At 39.1% G+C, this 15,996-nt stretch overlaps 1 protein-coding gene across 4 annotated transcripts in view; it reads left to right on the forward strand.

Moving 5' to 3' along the window:
• Positions 1–15,996, forward strand: part of Tmem135 (transmembrane protein 135) — a 233,508-nt gene that overhangs the window by 175,611 nt on the left and 41,901 nt on the right. For all 4 annotated transcript variants that reach the window (XM_052714210.1, XM_052714208.1, XM_052714209.1 and 1 more), the window contains one exon: positions 106–152. In XM_052714210.1, coding sequence (XP_052570170.1) covers positions 106–152 — 47 coding nt within the window. The remainder of the gene's footprint in view (positions 1–105; positions 153–15,996) is intronic.

Raw genomic sequence — 15,996 nt, forward strand, 5'->3', positions numbered from 1 at the left:
ATGCAGCCAGGCCTGAGATTTAATGGGCGATGTTTTGCTTTCGTTAGTCACAGCAGTGATGATGTCAGTACCTTTTGCAAATAATCCGTTTCCTCCTCGTTGCAGGTCCTTTTGTTCTGCATCACAGCGGCCATGTACATGTTCTTTTTCAGGTATGCTCTGTTCACCAATTTATTTCAGTATCAAAATAGTATCGAATTCCTTTCAGCTATGAATCTAAAGTGTCCCCCCAAGCCATTATCTCCAGTAAATGGTATGGAATCCTGCCACCCAACCCCAAGAGTTTAGAGGTAAATCCTGCTTCTTTGTTAGTAAAGAAAATAGGAAGAAGAGAAACAAGGTTTCAGGAGGAGCACGTTAGTTTGACTCAAATATGAATGGCAACGGTATCCGCCACCTTCCTATGACCTGAGCACACTGAAAATGACTGTCAAGCCAGGTGGTGGTAGTGCACACTTAATCCCAGCACTCGGGAGACAGAGGCAGGAGGATCTCTGTGAGTTTGAAGCCAGCATGGTCTACATTGAGTTCCAGGGCAGCTAGTGACCCCAACTTTGGGGAGAGGGGGAGAAAATGATTCTTGACTAGGGAGAATCCACTCTTTCCTAATCTCCACTTTCAGTCATACTAATTAGTTACTATTCATAGCCCACTTATGACACTTTTTAAATTAATTCTTTATTGGCTTTTCAGAGTTCAGTCATAGCAAGACTGTCTAGGCTTTTAATGTTTGTACCTAGTTCACTAGCAGAGTGGCAGACTTTTATTAAGATGTATTTGATACATATATTTATCATTTTCAAATAAACCATACCAGTAATTTAAAGTAGGGATGGCTTGCCAGAACATCCTAGTAAATATTTGATAAAGCACAATGTGGAATTTTTTTTTTAACTTTTTCAGAAATGTTCTAAGAAAATACAAAATGATGATGTTGCTGTTACCAGGATATCACACAGATACAAAGTAATAGAGCTGCATGATAGCATTTCATCTTCTAAGAGCTGATAATGAGCTGCATAGGGTTTTATATCAGATATCAGTGGTAGAAAAATATTGGAGCTCTGTGATGACATTTGGGAAATGTGTCCTCTCTCCTTCCCTTTTTTCTTTCCTTTCTGACTTTGGTTATTATAATAGTTTTGATTGAACCCAGAGCCCTGTGAGTGCTGGGTCACTACTAAACGCTGGTTCACACACCCTGCCTGATGTTTAAAATTTATGATTCACACTGTATTTGGCCTGCTGTTGTACAACTGTTTCTTGTGTTTTAATAACTGATTTGAGGGACAGAATTAGAAATCATGAACATTTCATTTCATCAGTTTCTTCAGACTATATTTGTGTCATAGATATTATTAGGATACCAGTGTGAGAAAAAAAAATCAAAGTGTGTCTTTATAACTGTGTTCTCACTAGTCTGATGATGTGCATACCTAGCAGGAAAATAAATTCCAAAATGATGCAATGTTAGGAAAACAGCCTTTGTTGACATGCATGGTAGTAAAGTGCAGTGTGAAGTCAATTTTCTTCTTGTGAAAATCTTAACAGGTCATAAAAAGAAACAGTCCTTCCCAAAGTGACCTTTCAGGATAGCAAGTATGCTTAATGTTTAGCATTTCTTAGCCATAAGAAGTCTTTGAGGTTTAAAAACAAATTGCATATCGTATACATGGATAAATATCAAGTTTGTTACTTGGCTGTAGGAAATTATGTTTTGAAAACTGCTACCATTAGCCTAGTGTTTTTGGTGTAGAGGGAAAATCAACCCTATAAATAATGTGTTTGGGTGCAGCGCTACAGAACTGTTCTTGCTTCAGTTACAAATGTCTGAGTTAAAAACAGCAGTTTAAAATATTTTCCAGAAGGCTCAATACAAGGTTTAAGTGCCAAGATAAACACTTTCAATTTTCGGGGGAAAAGGGGCTATTTTTCTCTGCAAAGAAGTCCTGTCACTGAATTTGTAGTGTTCTTGGCAGAAGTTCGTTTGGATAACCCAGCAAGGGGATTGCTTGAATGGTAAAAATACAGCCCTTTAGAAAGTCCTACAACCAAACAAAACAATGCCTATGCTTTTCTGTACCCTGGCTTGTGTTTGGAATGAATAGTTACTTTACACAGCATTTGGCAACTCCAATGGCATTTTTATATAAACACAGGTATTTGTGGACATATTTACTCAATTTATTGTTAGTATTTTAAAGCTAATTGCATAAAATTGGATAATTAAATATAAAATGATTTTGTCCTCAGGTCTCCTTTTAATCATTAATGATTTTTGGCAAGAGAATAAAGGAACATTTTTATGTTCCAGTGAATCATCTTGTGTTTTTATCCTGTTGTCTAAATTGGAAAGGGGAAACTGAGATCCATTTCAGTAAAGATAAAATGTACCACTGTGATTTTTTTTTTAAAGAAAGAACTTGAGGGAGTAATTTCATAATTATTTTTTCTGATGGAGTCCATATCTCTGATATGTGAATTTACTTAAAAACCAGCATACGGCTGGGTGGTGGTGGCGCACGCCTTTAATCCCAGCACTTGGGAGGCAGAGGCAGGCGGATCTCTGTGAGTTCGAGGCCAGCCTGGGCTACCAAGTGAGTCCCAGGAAAGGCGCAAGCTCCACAGAGAAACCCTGTCTCGAAAAACCAAAAAAAAAAACCAAAAAAACAAAAAAAAAAAACAAACCCAGCATACTGGTTTTGGTATTAAAAACTATGCTTACCTAAATGCTGAGTGAAATACTTTACCTTCACATGACTCTTAGTAGATTTTTAAATGGTTTTTCACATACACTATCTTATATATGACGATTGTGATTTTCCATAGCCTCATGTTAAAATGGAATCCTGGAGTGCTTTAGATGTCTGGGTTGAGGAAAAGTAATAATTGGTGGTTGTAGTTTTGTTCTATTTTTTTGTTTTTAATCCAGCTGCCTGACTTATGTAGGCATCTGGATTCTATTGATCCTGTCTGCTATGGATTCCAGGGAAATTTCAAATACAAAGGATGTAGAAGCATACTTTGAAGATGCTTTGAAAGGATGTTCTTCAAATGTACTGCCTTATCTGTGTGTGTACATTTGTCATAGCTGTGCCTGAGGGCGTGGTGTTCTACTGTCAGTGCTGGCTAAGCAGGAGTGATGAGGAAGAATTGAGAGAAAATGTTTTCTCATGTATTCCACACATTGTTTATGTTCAATGTGTATTAATATGTAAAGCAGCATAAATATTTGAAAACAAAGGAGTCACCACGTATACACCTCTTTGTTCTGGCTGTATCTCAGTCTATAGCTTGAAATGGCTTAAGTAGACCTCAAACTTACAGCCACTTTCCTGCATCAGCCTCCTGATTGTGAGAGTTACAGGCGTGAATCACTATGCCAGATTTAGGATCAGGATGTTTTTATAGTCATGTGGGGAAACTTTTTCTTTTAGTTGAAACATGAAGGAAAGGATCAACAAAAAGCACAAAGTGAAACATCTAGCACTTGGTCCTGTTTACAGAAATAAAATTAAGAACATGAATTAAACATGAATTTCTTGCCTTCATTTTCATCCTCGGGCATCTGTGTATAAAGAATGCTGCTACTCTTTAAAAGCAAGTAAATGGCGTCATTTCTTTAATTAAACATAATGTCACAGAGTAATATAACTTGGTCACAAGTTGATGAATACTAGCTGGAAATTCTTCCTACATGCCTCTGTGGAGCCAGTGAGTTCAGCAGTTTGCTTAGACATGCAGCTTGCAAAGCTTGGACTTGTCATAGCACTTAATCTGTAGTTTGTTTAGGATTGTGCTACAATACACAAGTTATAAATAATCTTATGTCCATATAAGGACACAGTCTTGTGTATCTTATCTGTCTGTCTATCATCTATCTATCTATCTATCTATCTATCTATCTATCTATCTATCTATCTATAATTATCTATCTATTCATCGTAAGGTCGTTTAAATATCAGGTTCTGTTTTTTAAAGCATCACTTAAAATATACAAAACTCACCTAAAATTTGGTATATATGCACCTTTAGAGCTGAAAAGTTCTTCCTTTCGGCTGGATGTTAATTTTATTTTAGAGAGCTTCTTTACAGCAAAACAGAAAGTGATTTGAAAAGGGATCATGTGGCAGGTAATGGGAGAGGTTGTGTGGTGGTTCTCCAGGGGGAAAAAAAGGGTGAGGATCTATGTATTTTGTTAATTTTAAAGGAATTTTCTTACTTCTTGAGATTATAATGTAACTACACAGTTTCCCCCTTCCCTGCCCTCCTACCAAACCCTCCCTATACCACTCAGTCCTGGGAAGCATAAGCTGTCATTTGGTAACTTGACTTTACAGGGAGCTTGCATTCCCCTTCATCAGTTAGCTTCAGTCCATGCTGATACTGATGCTGTTTTGAAGAGCAGTGTGCCCGCTGTCTTGTGTTTATCTGGGGAAGGTTTCACTAAAGGACAGTTAAACCACTTGCCATTCATGAAATTTGAAATGAAAATTTCTATGGAAAAGCATAGAAAAAAATTATACTATCATCATGTCCCACACTTTATAGAAACTGCACAACAAAATACAAATGTTTGAATTTTTTCTTATGTGCCTGTAAAACTTCATGTGAAATATACATGTTTGGGGATAAATTTTTAATTCTCTATAGGTTCAGTGACTGGGCTTGTACCATCTGTACCCAAATTCGGTTGAAAATCACAGCAATATGAATATTTTCTACTGTAATCATTTTATTTATTTATTAAGAGGGAGAGAGAGAGGGAGGGAGGGAGGGAAGGAGAGAGAAAGACAGAGAGACAGAGAGAGACAATGTTTGTGCATGCCCCAGGCCCACAGACAGAGAGACAGAGAGAGACAGTGTTTGCGCATGCCCCAGGCCCACGTAAAGAAAACAGGTCCAGGACAACTTGCAGCGGTTGGTTTTCTCCTCACCATGTGGGTTCTGGTATCCAGTTCCGATTGTGGAGTTCAGAGACAGGCATCCTTACCCACCAAGCCATCTCTCCAGTCCACCACCGTGATCAGTTTTTAACACAGACTTTGTTTCTAGAGTGTGGCTGGATCACTGAATCAGGGAGGTGTTTTCTTGTGAGATGAGCTAGGAAAAGTGGAAGATGCTTTTAAGTTCTGAACTTTCAGCCTGCTGCCCTGCCTCCCCAGAAGTGAGTTCCTCCCGCTTTTACATTTGTCCATCCTAGAACCTCTTGGTACTGATCACGCCTTGAGGACAAAGTGGTAGCTGTTATTATATTTATGTCTTCTGAAAATGCAGAATTAAAGGAGAATACAGCTTTGAATTTTCCCATCAGGGGAAACTCAGGAGATCAGGGCCCCAGCTGCCCCATGTGCTGCTTCTGCTGTGACATGCATGTATGCAATACTCAATGATCTGGGACTCAGTCACACACCAGAATAAGACTGATGTTAATACTCAGGTGACAGAAAACAATTGAACTGATGTTTGATTTCTGTGATGGGTCACGGAAGATTGAGTTCTCATATCGGAAGCACAGTGCCATCCTGAATTCTGTTTGTTTCCCAGGTGTTAAAAATGCCCTTTGAATTGCATACTTTCACAATCGATTAATGTTAGTAAGTTTCTTGGCAAGGTGTTTGGATAAGACATCTATCTGTCTTTGTTTATTAATCACAGGGAAATAGCCAGTGATGCATGATAACACCTAACATTATCCACCATGTCACTTTAAGTGTGACAGATGTGACATGAGAGCTCTTGAGAACTGAATTAAATTTCTGTTACTCTTGCTTTATCTATTATTCGTGGTATGTTTTTAAAGAAAAAGCTGTATTGGCATATACTTGTGATATTTCCAGTTTTTATCAGAATTGATTGTTTAATAAAATCTATGCATGTTTCCACTGAGGATTTGTCAGTAGTAACTGTGGGTCCAGTGAGGTAGCTCAGCAGGTAGAGGAACTTGCCACCGAGTCTGATGTCCTGAATTCAGTTCCTGGGACCTACATGGGAAAAGGAGAGAACTGATGTCCAAAATTTGTCCTCTGGCCTCCACAAGTGCACACACACAAAATAATGAAATGTTTTTTAAAAAAGAAGTAACTTTTTAAAAGAATTTAAGAATTCTGACTGCTTGATCTGTACATTTTGGATCTGGCTTTAAGCTCACTAATATAGTCAGTTGTCATTCAATCTTCCAGTTCTGTGGTAGGTTAATTTTTGTTAAGTATTCTGTTTATTAGCTTTGCAGGCATATTGCTTTTTGTTTGTTTGGTATGGAAGTTCATTTTGTTGAAAAGTAATTGGCTAGCTCTTCAGACAGCTTTATAAAACGTGACGGCACATCGTTTTTTTAAAGCTGTGGACTAGTACTTTCAAAAGAATGGTGACTGTAGAGAATGCAGTTTTACATTCTTATTTCCCATATCAAATTGGTCACAGTGCTAGTAAATAGTAGCTGAAATATGAAACTTTCCCATAAGAAATTGGAATTTTTCTAACAGCTGTTGTCACAGAAGAGATTGGCTAGAAGTTTAACTGTCTCTAAAACATCAGCTGCCGTCGTCCTCCCATGAGTCCGCTTTCTGCTGGGATTCTGCTTCTGCTCTGCTTGCCCCCCTTCGTTTTCCTTGTTCAGTCATGGATCAGGTAGCTGCCATTCTGTTCACATCCACCTAACGAGAGCTCTGGTTTAGGTAACAGAACTCTCTTCAAGCCTAAGTCCTTTGGTTAACTGTCACTGCTGATAGTCACTTCGGAGTCTGCACCTCTGCCCTTGAGCTCTTGCTCCTGTTTCTAACTCCCTCGTCTCACTCTGCTCTCTGACTCTGGCTGTTGAACCTTGTGTTGAAGTTGAGCATGTCTCTTCCCAGCACCTTCTTTCCTCTTTCTCTTCCCGTCAGTCTTCTCTGTGAGAGGACCCTGACACCCCATCTGTAAGATGAGTCAGCTTTATGCTTTCACCATCCATAATTTGATGCTGTGCCCAAGTTTATTCAGCGTGCATATTAATTTTAAAGTGCTAATTAGAACCTATCCATACTCTTTTTATGCTTGTAATACTTTTACTGCAAAAAGGTGCCTAAAGCTTGTTTTCTGGGTCTATAACTGAAATGGAAGAAGTTTTAAATTCTTTGGGAAACAGTTAAGCGAGTGATGAATTCAGCAAATCTAGGAACAGATATTGTCTGAGTTTTATCATCTTTAAAGGAATCATAAACTACTGTATGTTCACTGTGATTTAAATTGTGCATAGTGACAGTCTGCACCCCCTGGAACTTCAGTGAAGCTGTGAGCCTTCTTTGTGGCTGAGAAGGACTTTGAATGCTATAATTTTGATAACAAAAAAAGTCCTATCAGCTGCTAATATTTATTGAGTGCTTATTGCGTGCAAGGATCTGTACTGCTGCTTAATAAATAGTCCAGGATTAAACCATACCACAACTTAAAAAGGGTAGGCACTGGATTTTTCTGTCTTACGGGTGAGGAAATTGAAATTTGAGAGTTTGTGCAACGTGCGAAGGATTGCACAACTAGAAATAAGCATGGATTTGAACTTTGTTCTCTCCAGCCTGAGTCTGTTCTCTCCTTTGTTCAGGCTAGCTGACTGAACCAGTACTTTCCATTGTTTTAAACCATCACACAACATATAGGGAATATGTCAGCATATTCTTTTTGTATGCATATGCTGCTTAAAGCTAGAGGCAACTGATCTAGAGATTCCATTTAGGCATACTGGAAACTTGCCTATTCTAAGTAAGGAGGTGACGAGGATGTAGTCGGTGTTTATGTTAGTATCTCTCTGGAGAGAGGATGGTGAGAGGCAAGTGCCCCTTCTCAGTCGTACCCAGTCCCCTTATTTCTATGGGGCAGCTAATAGGAGTTTGGATGGGTTGGCATTTTCTCAGTTGGGTTATGTTCCTTTTTGTGACTTTTTTTTCTTCGACATTTATTATGATACTAATCACACAAAATTGATTTGACTTAGGAAATACTTTTTATCATGTCCTTTGGTAGTTGAAGGGGAAAATATTATTTGTACGTAAATTATATGGCATGTGATATGTAATATCATGAAACAGTGGTGTGATCATATGATAAATCTGATGCTCACTGCAAATGTCTCAACTAGGGAGCGTGGCAGTTGCTTCATTCCTAAGTGGTATATTAGAAGCCCTTAAAGATCATTTAACCATAATCATAATTTATTCAGAAGAGCTTAGGCGGATGGTGCTGAAGATGGTCTGTAGATGAGTCAGTAATGTCAGGAAACAGTGACCAGAGGTGTCAATGTGTGGAAAAGGAAGTGAGGGAGGCAAGTAGAGAGAACCATTGCTTGCCCATTCCTTGCAGACATGACCTTTCTGTTTTTCTGTCTCCTAACATCCAGATTTTTCAAATTAGTTGTCCATATTTGCCTTTTGCCATTCTTATGTGTCGCTGTAATCTGATTTCCACTTCATAAGCCTCTGGAATTTCTCTCTCTAAGGTCATCAGAAACAGCCTGCCTCTAAATCTAATGGTTGTTTAGTATTTCTTTCTTACAAGGATTCTTAGCTGCCTAGGGCATTTCACCTCCTTTTCTTATAAACCTTTCCGTTAGTTTTTCTAAAACGATTCAGTCCTGATTTTTTTCTCCCTCTCTTCCTCCCCTCGGCGCCTCTTCACTGCCTTGTTTCTTGCGTCATCCTTTGTGTATGTGTCTATTTGATACTGTTTTTCGACCTCTTTGCCTCTCAGTGTTGATGTTGTCTTTTGGTAATCTTACTCATTTCTGAGCTTTTAATTACTATGTGTATATTAATGGTCCCTAGTCTGTGTTTAGGTCATGCTGGTTTCCTAACTTTCTTCTTCTTCTTCTTCTTCTTCTTCTTCTTCTTCTTCTTCTTCTTCTTCTTCTTCTTCTTCTTCTTCTTCTTTCTTCTTCTTCTTCTTCTTTTTTTGAAACAGGAATTTTCTGTGCAGTGCTGGCTGTCCTGGAACTTGCTTTGTAGACCAGGCTAGCCTCAAACTCACAGAGATCTACCTGCCTCTGCCTCCCGAGTGCTGGGATTAAAGGCATGCACCACCACTGCCTGGTGGTGGTCTCCTAACTTTCAAAGCCACATATAATCTAGTGACATGGTTGTCTCACTGCTCCTCAGACTAAAGTTTCACAAGTTGGACTTAGCATCTCTAGTTCAGTGATTCTAGCCTTTGCCTAACCCTTTGCCTTTCTCCAGATCTCTGTGAGTTAATGGAGATGCCACTCACACAGCTGGAAATTGGGTAACATACTAACTACCTTTGAATTGTTTTCCTATTCTGGCTCCTCTCCCCTGTCAGTGCTCACCTACATCACCCAAGCTAGACCTGCCTCTCTCCCTGCCGTCTGTATACATCTGCTCTCTCCTCTCCTATTCATTTTAACAATAGCAAAAAAACAAACAACTGCAACCCTGTGCCTCAGTTTAAACCTATGTTTTTAATTAAAACAAATTTTGTTTTAATTTATGCGTCTCTGCATCAAACATGCAAACATGTGTGGGTACCTGCCCAAAGGGTGTGTCAGATCCTAGGGAGCTATAGTTACAGGCAGTTTGAGTCTCCTGATGTGGGTGCTGGGGACTGATTCAGGTCCTCTGCAAAAGTAGCCAGCTTTATTTCTCAACTGCTGCACCTTCTCTCCAGCACGAAACTCTTTTAGGCAGAGTGCAAGGCTTCTGGTAGTGTGGTCTCCTGTATGTGACTAGCAAGGCAGAAATTTGAGCTTGTTGCCTGGATTTGAGTAATACTCTGGGATCTTGGGCAAGTTACTTACCTTATTATTCATCTCTTCGGTGTGTTTGAAAAGAAGTTACTCTTAGAGCCTGTAGTTAAAGCTAGGACTGAATGAACATTGCCCTAATAAATAGCAGTCAATAAATGTAAACTCTTACCATTCAAATTTAGAAATCCAGTGTAGTCTATGTATAGCCTTGAGTTATTTAATGTCTTGTAGTCTGTCTTAAATTATAATGTGACCACAGCTTTCCGTTTGCTAATTATGTCAGTTGCCATGCACACAAGGCTTTCCGTAGGCAGAGGGTCAGATTGAGTTTCCTCTTTTCTTATTCAGCAATATGATCATCCTATTCATATTTGTACATATCAACTCTGCACATTTAATATCACAGAAACTGTTTTCACTGAGTGATTCCTCTAAATAAAAGCCTGTAACAAGTCAGTCAATATATTGCTGTTAATTTAGAGTCATTGACAAAATGTGTTCTTAGATAAATTCCATTTTCCCCATTGTATTCCATGTGAAGACAGCACTAACTTGTTTGCAGTTCTCTGTTGCTGCCACCTGAGGTTGGAGGCAGCGATTGGCTGAAATTGCAGCAGGGATTAAAGAAATCCCATATTTTTATCCTAACCTAGGTAAAGAGAGTCTAGATGCATTGTTGAATTCTCTCTTCCTGATGAAATTGCCACATTTAGTAACACAGTTGAGACACAGGCAGTGACAGAACACCTGTCCATACAAAAGCCAATGGGCCTGAGTGGTGAGTTCTAGGCTGATGAGAGACCCTGCTTCCAAAACACAAGATTGACAGCACCTGAGGAAATGCACTAGAACTTGATCTCTAGCCTCTTGGTGCACCAGCACACACACAAGTGTATACACACACACACACACACACACACACACACACACACACACAGGATTGGATATTATATTATGTATGAGACCATCTGATATCAGAACTTAGGGGTCCAGAATAATTAAACATGCTTTGATTAGCATGCAAAATGGTAGTTCATTAAAATGTAAGATTCTACCTGTATTGGAGCACACTCCTATAATTCTAGCATCCAAGAGGCGGAGGTGGAAAGGACACCATGAGTTCAGGGCTAATTTGGGCTAACAGTGAGTTGAAGATTTGCCCGCTCTACAGTATGAGACCTTGTCTCAAAAAGAAATTCTTATTGCCACTGTGTTATTTTAATGGCACATTAAACATCAGGGGTTTACATAATAAACAGAAGTATGGATGACATAACTATTTAAAAGCACCATCTTTTAAGACATTTGTAAAAGGAACATGTTTATTCACAGTCGGAAATGAGCTGATTGCTTCATAAAGCAATCAGTTGGGTTTAGAGTTTTTAAAGTTGTAAATCTTACCACACATGAAAAGTTCTCTGTATTCTGTGCTCCTGATTTCTGCTAAAAAGTAATGTCTTACAGCGGTGAAGAAAGGAAAGTATTCATATTTCCCCATTTTTAGAATAATTTTAAACATCATAGATTCTTTCCTTCTCTTTAAAAATATTTTTCTTAAAATGTTTGTTTACTTCTAGCATTGGATTTTATTTATTTAGATTTAACTAAATATATTCAGTTCTAGTAGCACAATGTAGAGATGTCAAGTCCAACTAAATGTTACCTTCTATAATACTAATAATTATTCTCTATCCATCTTATTCTAGTAAAATAAACGTTACAGTTGTAAGATGGTAAAAATCCGTTAGAATTCCTATATTAACAATGCTACAGAATTGCTTAATATGTGTGATTAAAATTCTGGTCACCTAGATGTGCTGGGATAAAAAGTACCGTTTACTCGTATAGAAAAGCATTTTTGGCATCAGCAACTGTTTTTAGAACTAGATGTGTAGGATGTGAGTGAGCATCTGTGTCCATATGTACTTCCTGGGAGACAGCCAGGCAGCAAAAGTATTTCCTAATAGTTCATTTACTTTTCACGGAGAAAATATTTCATACTGAGGTCAGTTCTTCTGGAAGGAAGAAATTAGAGCAGAGCAAATAATATTTAATGCTCGTTTAACAGACCAGTAGTGAGAAATCTAGCCGGGAGCCAAGACCTTCCATCCTCCACATCTGCCCATGATACTGTTTGCATCTCCACATTCTGATGATATATATCTGTTACCAAATTCATTAAGCAGGTATGGAGAAAATCCCGAGTCAGACCAAGTTTCCATCATCCATGAAGAATTTTGGACTTCTTTTTCATTCAGTGAGAAAAATTTGGATGCTTTGAGAGCCAGCTTATCATACACCACATGAATAGTGTTTATTCTTCTTCCCCTGCCCTGAAGACCTCCAGAAAAGAACATCTTTGATAAAATATTTAAATATTTTTCCAAACACAGTTAACCACCAGCTGCCATTGTAATAGACTATTTGAAGAAGACGAGAGGCATAACCAATCTAGAAGTAGCATTAGGTGACTTCTGCAGTACACGAACTTGTCTGAGATAAGAAGTGGCAGCCATGGCATTTCTCATTTCATCCCATCCCTTATGCTTGCTATTAACCAGCGTGTAGGGAGGAACAGCGATCTTCATACACACTCAGTCTCTTTCCCAGTGGGCACTTTCCCTCTTCATTTAGATGTTCTGTGGGATGCCAGTAAAGTCACTTATCTTTTCATACATTTAATGAGAAGAGTCCTCAGATGTCAATTAAAAATACAGACCTTTTGCTAAAAGATTGGATAGAAAATGTTTCTGTTTTTTAACAGACTGAATATTTTCATGACTCATAATAATAAAATGGAAATATTTACTTTGAGGATAAGCCAATTTATATATTATTGGACATAAGACAGACCACCCAGGCCTGGACCCTACTGTTTATAGTTAAGGATCTTAAACCTCCATATGCTCTTGATGAGTCAGACCTATCTCTGTTCCAAGTAGAAAGTTTTCTGTCTGCAAAGGGCAATGATTTCACCTTCCCCACCCTGCTTCCCTATCCCTGACTAGTAAAGTTCTCTGGAGCAGAGAGCAGATTATTTTATGTCTGCAGGCAAAGGGCTTCTCTGCAGTTCAGTGATGATAACACTTCAGGGCTTCATCTGCTGAGGGACAGATGTTTAATATTGTTGGAAAACACTGGAGTTATACTTGCCTTCAAGACAGCTTTTGATACATGTGACTATGAAAAAATATATAATTGGTTTATTTTTATGAGAATTTGAAGTCTGATATGAAGCTTGATTTCCCTCTATCCTTCTTACAAAATTGTAGAATTCTCTTATTTCTAAAACTTTGATTTGTTATATTTTTTCAACATTTTTATTGAGTTTCCCCCTATTATTCTAACTGACTTCTTTATTCATTTAGCCAGTTATTTGTATTCCCCTTGAAGCACTCAGGGGTTTGTGTCCCCTTTGTTCTTACTGAATATTCTCGTGATTACTCTTTTGATTCTCTGTGTGGGCTTTCATCCAGGTCACTCCCATTGGACTCGGTTCCTGTGGGATCGGTATTTTCCACAGAGGTGATAGTGTTTCCACTTTCTCATATTTCCTACATTTCTGCACTGAAACTTGGACATCTAGGATTAGCTCATTGAGTGAAGGCTTTTGTTTTTAATGATAGCTCCATTCTTTCAGTTGAGGGATTAGTAGTGTCATGTGGGTTTAGATTGTAGAGGATCAGGGGTTCTTTCCCTGTGACTGACTGGGGCTTTAGTTCATAATTCACAGTCCTGCAGTCAGTGTAGACTATTAATTGCAGAAGCAACAACTACTGCTGGACAGGTCCAGTAGGCAAAGATCATAATAGTCGATTACAGAATCATCCCTCTAACTTTTGGGGTGAAGGTATAGCGTGGACTCAGGTAACAGCAAGATTAGGAGTGGAATTCTGAGGATAGCTAAGGATTACTGCAGTCAACCAAGAAAAGGATGATGAGGCAAGTAGATGGATGGGTAAGTTGGGGTGTTGTTAGGATTAACAGTTTTTACATTATTAAAGCTGTGGAGAGTTAGAGTAAGAAGAAGGCAGAATGGGGAAGAGACCAGAAATGAGGTAGGAATTAAAAAGAATATGGATTGTGTTGGAATAATGGATTATTCAGTAAGATGGATCCCAAAACCTACAGAAGTCATAAAACCTAATAGACTATTACATAAACGAAGCAAAATTATTAAGAGAATTTATGCTAGAGTGAAATTTTTGATTTAAAATAGATTTTTAGAAATTACATCAGCCAGTATCCTCTCTGTGATTCATTCAGCAAACTGAGCTAACTGATGGGGAGGGGAGAGCTGTTTGCGGCTCCAGTTCCAGCTAGTTAAAGCAGACTTGCTGCTGTGCATTATCCCCATAGAGCTGGAACCCACTCAGCTGCCAGCGTGTCAGCTCTTCCCTAGGCTTTCCCAGGGACATGGACGATGCTTTGGGGAAATGCCCATCTGTTATTGTTCCTAATGGGGTAGTCGGCCTAGCACCAGTTGGGGTTTTGTGCCTGAGGTTCTTATGAGGTCTTGTCTGTGCTATTGTGTACCATTTCAGCAGGAAATGTTCATTTTGCCAGGGTTCTGGATCTCTCTGTGTCCACTTTAGTATTCTCTACATAGTTACAAGTTAGGCTCTTTTGCCTGTGGCGAGTTCAGCAGCTGCTTCTTAGTAACTAAACGCCTCCCACTCTGCCCCATTTTCTTGCCAGACAGTTACAGGGCTCTGCCTTCTTGGAGCATTCCTTCCAAGGTGCTCACAGAGAACCTCAACTTTGGATTTGTGGATCACACTTCAGCCTCCCTCTTTACACTCCAAGTAAACACTTGTCTTTCTGCTCACATGTATTGAGCCCTTGGTTGCATTTCCCCAGCCTGGTCCATTCTTTGGAACTGGTGTTGGGGTAGGAGGAAGTTTCTCCCTGGTGGTTCCTGCTGTCCTCAGCACCTTTGTGCTAGGCAGCTGGAAGTCAATGGGGGAGGGGGAGTTTCTGGTTGCTTCTTTGGACAGGTCTCTGTTTTTAGCTGTTATCCATCTCCTGGAGTAGATCATTGCTTTTTGAGCTGACTTCTTTACTTCTTGGACCAAGAGAGCTTCTGTTCTCCATTTTACCCACAGTCCTTTCACCTGGTTTTGTTCAAAGATCTTTTTGTAATTCTTCATAACAGTTGACTTCAGGAATACTGCGCTTTCTGCTGCTCGTTTTTATTGCAATTTCAATCCCCCCCTTCATGCTCCATTGATAATTTTGTTTTAGCCGCTCATTACCCCTTTTAATGAGTGTAGTTGTAAAGTAGTAGAACAAACCTCTTATTTGGGTGTTCTGACTTACAATAAAATTGTGCTTTGATAAGCCCATTGTGAAAATGTGTAAGTAAACCTTGATCAATCCATCTGACCTACTGAATGTTGTAGCTTCAGCACAGTGTACTCAGAGGATGGGTTGTTTGCCCTTTGACTCCAAGGCTCACTGGAACTAGGACTCACTCAGAATCAGAGTAGCATACTTGTTGGTAGTCAAGGGAAAGGTGAAAAGTCAAATTTTGAGTTATGGTTTATTGTAAATGCTACAACAAACCATTGGTAAGGAATGTTTCACTGAGTGGAAGTCATCACTTGGAACTGCAACTCATTTTTAAAAACTAAAATTACTAATTTAGGAAAAAAAACTAAATACCAAGAGAAGAAGACAATGCTACAAATTTCAGAAAACAAGATCTAAGGGAAAAGAAAAAAGTAGCTTAACATATATTGAATCAATATCTGCCATATTCTAGGCTGCAATCTTGATAGGTGGTTTATTTATACCTTCATTGTATTTTTTGTTTCCTCGAGGGGAATCTGTCCACTTTGCTTTGTGGGGATTGAGTGACAGGCTTCAACCCATGCATTAGAGATCAGACTGTACAATACAGCAAGACCCCTCTTCCAACAACTTTGAAAACTAAAATTAGAGGGACTGGAGAGATGACTCAGTGATAAAGAATGCTGGCTGCTCTTTTAAATGTCCTGAGTTCAACGCCCAGCACCGACATGGTGGCTCACTACTGTCTACAAGATACATGCCTATAGTCCTATAGGATCCATGCCTTATTCTACATGCAGAGGCAGTATCCATACACATAAAATAAATATCTTAAACAACAACAACAAAACTCGTGGGCTGAAGAGATGGGTCAGTGGTGAAGAGTACTTCCTGGAACTGGAGAGATGGCTCAGTGTGAAAAGCACTTCCTGGGGATGGAGAGATGGGTCAGTGATGAAGAACACTTCCTGGGG

This window comes from Peromyscus californicus, unplaced genomic scaffold, assembly GCF_007827085.1.
Source record: "Peromyscus californicus insignis strain IS unplaced genomic scaffold, ASM782708v3 Scaffold_4__1_contigs__length_199733344, whole genome shotgun sequence".
NCBI lineage: Eukaryota > Metazoa > Chordata > Mammalia > Rodentia > Cricetidae > Peromyscus > Peromyscus californicus.